Source organism: Aegilops tauschii, chromosome 6 (assembly GCF_002575655.3).
Source record: "Aegilops tauschii subsp. strangulata cultivar AL8/78 chromosome 6, Aet v6.0, whole genome shotgun sequence".
NCBI classification, from domain to species: Eukaryota; Viridiplantae; Streptophyta; class Magnoliopsida; order Poales; family Poaceae; genus Aegilops; species Aegilops tauschii.
The window spans coordinates 454,550,458-454,555,864 of record NC_053040.3 but is presented as its reverse complement, the minus strand read 5'-3'; the positions used below and the strand labels follow the sequence as shown (position 1 = coordinate 454,555,864).

At 53.5% G+C, this 5,407-nt stretch overlaps 1 protein-coding gene across 1 annotated transcript; it reads right to left on the bottom strand.

Annotated features, from left to right (window-relative positions):
- Positions 1 to 1,913: 1,913 nt before the first annotated feature.
- Positions 1,914 to 3,053, bottom strand: LOC141026174 (uncharacterized). The gene has a single exon (XM_073502157.1). The coding sequence runs from the start codon at positions 3,051 to 3,053 to the stop codon at positions 1,914 to 1,916; it is 1,140 nt and encodes a 379-aa protein (XP_073358258.1).
- Positions 3,054 to 5,407: the final 2,354 nt, after the last annotated feature.

The following is a 5,407-nucleotide window of genomic DNA, read 5'->3' as shown; positions in this document are numbered from 1 at the left end:
GCCCACACGGGCTGTGTGTGGGCGGATTAGAATTGCCAACACGTGTGGGCACAGCTACTTCGTGCCACACGTCCAACAAGTACTACTCATCTTCACCCCGCGTGTGTGGCACGAAGCAAAAATGCCCACTCGTCTTGGCGCAGCTATGTTAAACACACGCGGGATGACGATTTAGTTGCTATCCTGGATGGCAGATGTAGTTATCCAGCATGGCAACTCTATCTGTTTTGGTTAACTATAGTTGCCATGCCTAATTTATGATAGTTGCCGCGTGTAATCAAACCGTAGTTGCCGTGTGTGATTAACTACTTGCCACATATGGTCAAACAGTAGTTGCCATGTGTGTTTAACTAGTTGTCACGTGTGGTCCAACCATAGTTGCCATGTATGGTTAATCACAGTTGCCATGTGTGTTTATCTGATTGCCACGTACGTGCAACTGCAGTTGCCGTCTAGCAAAGAATCACAGTTGTCATGTGTATTTACCTAGTTGCCACGTTCGCGTAATTGCATTTGTCATCCGCAACGTAGGAGTGGCGTGTGGGCGAAAGACAGTTCGCCCACACGCGCATGGACTAGATGGTGGTTGTGTGGGCAGAAACTAGTTTGTCCACACAGCGCAGCCGGCAAATAGTGTGGTGCGGGCGTGTGGACAAACTCTCCAACGCCCACACACCAACCCCGCCCTATGTGGCATGCAAAATCTGTCTCAATGTGTCAAGATTCGTGCAAATTGCACTGGACGATGATCCACGCGTGTGGACAGGTTACAACACTGTCACACGTGTGGGCGTTAGTATTTCCGAAAAAAACGAGAGGGAAAAATATCTGACCACAAGATTGGTCGTACGTGACGTACCATGTGCCGTTTGGATTTGAGGATTTGGACGCGGGTATGTCGGTCCTGGTGGACGACAGCGAGCCACGAAGCGGTCGCGGTCCGACCTAATCCTCGCCTCGCCTGCCCCGCCGCCGTGCGTCCATGGATCCAGCCCGCCCTCCCGCGACCTGACATGAGCACGCACGTGCTGACCAACCGAACCGAGCGTGCGCGCATTCGGCTCACCACGTCACGCGCGCACGGGCACGACGCCGACCGCCTACACCTACGCATAACGGACCGCGCGGCATACGTGCTACGGGAACAGAGTCGGCCAGAGCTGCCTCGCATCCGGCTCCGTGGAGGCCGGTTCTCCATGCCGTGATCGGTAGAAGAAACACCTATCTGAACAAGAAAGGAAATATGATTGTAAGTGCAAATGAGGCTTCCTCTGCTGCTAACAATGATGGTGTTGCCTTTAGCAGAATTGCCAACTTCTGTTCAGCCAACTCCTCTTCAGACAACATCAAGGCATATACCTTTTGGTGGGCTATCTGATGACAAATCCAATGGGGAAAAGAAACAGGAATAAAAAGATCCTAGGCAGTCAAGTGGCCAGTTTGCAGACAGGGGACGGAAAATGCAGATGATTAGTAACCAAGGGTGCTACAGAACGCCGATCATGTGTTGCTGATGATCTACCGTGGGAGTGCAAGGATCAATCGCTAAGTCAGCGAGGTCTCGAGACATTGCTTTCTTCTGGGAAGCATTACATTGGGCTGCATGGTGAACCGTGCTCAATTTTATCTACTTAAGCTGAAACTCTTTATTACCGTATTAAGTTGCAGTATTATTAATCACGTTTGTGCTGCAGTGTGTAAACTAGTGCCGTAATTTCCCGTGTCTATGGGTCGGACAAGGTCGATGAGGTTGTTGTCTGTTTTATCTAGTTTAGTACTCTTACCTTTCCTTCATGGGAAAGCAAGACTTAGTCTGCCCACAAATCATGAATAAGGGGAAGAGAAACAATTCTATGTAGAAGTTTGAAAATTACACCGAAGAAAATCAGAGCACATAACCTGGGTTTCCTGTGCTACTCACTGGAATAATCTGAGACGTAGCATGGCAAATAATATGCAGCGTCAACCTCTTCAAATTTGGCCTCGACACATCCACCACCCAAGAGATCAACGGCGTAAACAAGAACATCTTTGGGCCTTGGCCAGCAGAGGTAGGCGGTGTCGGCGTTGATGGAGGGGGACACTCTTGTAGCCACTAGGACCGAGCGCCTCTTGCCCAGAAACAGGGCCTTCCCGCTCAGTCCACGCAAGGGCACCGTGTTCTTCGCGGTCAAGTTCACCAGATGCACACTGACGCTGTACTTCTCATCGGTTCGCGATTCAGGGCAAGCACGGTGGCAAAGGACCAGCCCTCCATTATTCTCCACCAGGAACACCCAGCTTTGCCCTACGTACAACTGGTCCTTGAAGGCGACCACGGACCCGAACTCCTTGTGCAGCTCGTGGCCGGCGGCCTCCACGAGCTTCGGCGGCTGGTTCGCCATGGTTGTAGTCTGTACCAGCGAGATGTTCCTTGATGTGGCACAGTAGACGCAGCCTGCCAGTGGTAAGACCGACGTGATCCAAACACGGGAATCGATTTCTGTCCAGCGCTTGTCACCAGGCTTGGCGATGACTAGGGAATATGAGTTAAGGTGAAGCACAACTGTGTCGTCATCGCCGAGGCCCGCACCACGCAGCTCGACATTCCATAGCAATAGGCACGCTGCGATGTCCACCAGGGTGGCTGCACTTGGAAGTCCGGTGAGCTGTCCAGTCAGCGGGTTAAGGAGTTGGCTAACGCCGTTGCTCAGGAGAAGAACGAGACCCTCGTGCGTGGTGCCGAGAAGGTAGTTGCTCCAGGGATCCGGGACCGTGAGGCTCCGGTAGATGGACTCGCCGGTCGAGACATTCAGGAAGCGCCGCCTGTCGTCGACTTTGTTGAACTTTCTCGGGAGCATGATCCAGCTCCGGGGGAGGAACCGCCGGTCGAGGACGCCTTGCGCGCGCAGGTGGGCGGAGCACGCGCGCCACGGCCTGCACGCCGCGCGGAAGCGGATAAGGTCAACGAGGTCGTTGCGCAAGACGTGCTCGGCGATCAGCCCCGCGGGACCGGCGTCTAGGTTCGCCCAGTCCCTCCAGCCGCGTCGACGCTGAGCGCTAGAAGGCGCCATGTTTCTTTCTTGATTTTTTTTTTCAAAACGGAGGCAAAAGAATTGCCTCATCGATTAATTAAGAAAGAAGAAGAGAATTGCCCAATTAATTTACAAAAAACCGGGCAAAAACCGATACAAACAAACTCACTCAATACGAAGCACCACGGCCACATAAATGGCCCGCCAAGTGCTCCCAACACCCAACAAGCACAACCCTCAACACTTCTACAATGCAACGGAATCCGGGATGAGAAAACGGCAATGATGACTCAAAATACCAAGGCCACGCCGACAACACGAGAAACCGAGCACAATCCATCATGACATCACGGATGCCTTCCCTCTCGCATCGTCAACCATAGGAACCTCCAGCTGCTCACTTGACAAAGGTGAATCTTGACCCTCGCTCGAGGTCGTCGACGTGTCCACTTTCATATGATCCACTGACAAACTCAGACATAGCTCCCTAAGCTCGGGCATGACCTGCAGTACCGGAGCCACAAGCATGGCAATGGACTCGCCCTTAGTGGAAGACAACATAGGATGGGAGGTAGGCATCGAGGATGAATTGTCTCCAACACGAGGGGAGAAGGAGCCATATAACTCCGCCCCCCTCTCCTCCGCGGAGCAAACACCGGCCGCACAAGGAGAGTGCGGCGTCAGAGAGGTCTGCAACATAGCCGGCGCAAGGGAGAGTCTACTCAGAGCAGCCTCCGCTCGCTCTAAAAAGCTCCCAACACGCGCCAGACAACCTTGCAGCAACGCAGTCTGATCAGCCAAAGCGAACTGCAACATCAGCTCCGGCGAGGTTGGTGAGCCAACGGTACCAGAGACGACAGACGCCCAAGACCCACGATGAAGCGCCTTGAATGGGAGTGCGGATCTTATCGGACCCTCACATGAAGCAAGAGCAGGACGATGCACGACGTCGAGCTGCGACACGAGCGGCACATCATTGCATGGCAGTGAGCTTAGAGGACGCCATGGGTTGCAACATCCACGCGCACGATGACCGTTCTCCAAACAACGGGAGCACCGCAATGGCTCTTTGCAAACAGCCACGCGATGACCATGGTGTGGCCGCGAGGTCGATCCGGGAACGTCGGACGTTGGATTATAATAAGGAAGATATATATTTTATACGTCTACTATATACAAGTTTTAAAGGGGAACCCGTCAACAATCTATGTGCCATACGGTAGGTAATTAACTATGGAAAAGGCAAGCGAATCAGGAGGGAAAGCTTTCCGTTACGCGGGACGGTGTCCTGCTCATACTCATACAGATTTCGACTGCTTCTCTAGGTGCACAACAAAGAATCAATCACGAACTCTCGTCGCGCTCTCGCATCGATTTCGTGGCCATGACTAGAAGAAACGCGACACTGCCTGCCTGGTTCGGTCTGCCGTTGGACACAAACTCGCGCCCCCACGTACACTTTCCATTCTGAGTTCCCACCCATAGTTAGGGTATCGCATGCAGATTCTTGACTTCACCTTTTAATAAACCTTGGGTGCCCATACCCGGCAGGCGTCCAGGTTGGGACCTTAGGTCTTAGATGTTAGGTTTGGCTGTGAGGTCTGTTTGGTATTAGGTCCAGACCGTCAGCGCCCCTTCATCAGTTAGATAGGAGTAGCGACAGAGGTTGCGAAGATGGTGGCTTTGGTCTTACTGTTGTACGACTTTGTAAGGTTTTGTGCTAATAAATAATAAATTGGCCGTATGCATCGATCAGATGCAGAGGGGTATTCCTCCTTTTCTAAAAAAAAAAACCTTTTAATAAACCTGTGTATACTCCGGTAGTTTCTTGAGTCTCCCTCCCTTATTGAATGGTTTCATCTATCCGACGATCCCACGACCTAGCGGCCACACCAAAGCAATCTAAACATGGCGTTGTCCGCTGCTCATCGTGCACGCAGCTGGAGGGACTGGGTGGGTCTTGACGCCGGACCGGCGGGGTTGGTCGCCGAGCACGTCCTGCGCAACGACGTGGTCGACTTTGTCCGCTTCCGCGCGGCGAGCAGGGCATGGCGCGCGTGCTCCACCCACCTGCGCGCACAAGGCGTCCTGGATCGGCGGTTCCATCCCCGGCGGTGGATCATGCTACCCGAAACATTCAACGTCGGCGATCGGCGACGCCTGTTCAACGTCTTCACCGGCAAGTCTGTCCACAAGGCGCTCCCAGTTCAGGAGCCCCGACGCTGCAGGTATCTTGTCACAGCCACATCCGAGGGCCTCGTTCTTCTCCTCGGCAACCACGACGGCCAGCTCCTTAACCCGCTGACTGGACAAGCCACCAGGCTTCCAGGCGCAGCCTCGCTGCTGGACATAGCGGGGACACTAAGTGGCCTCGAGCTGCGTGGCACGGGCCT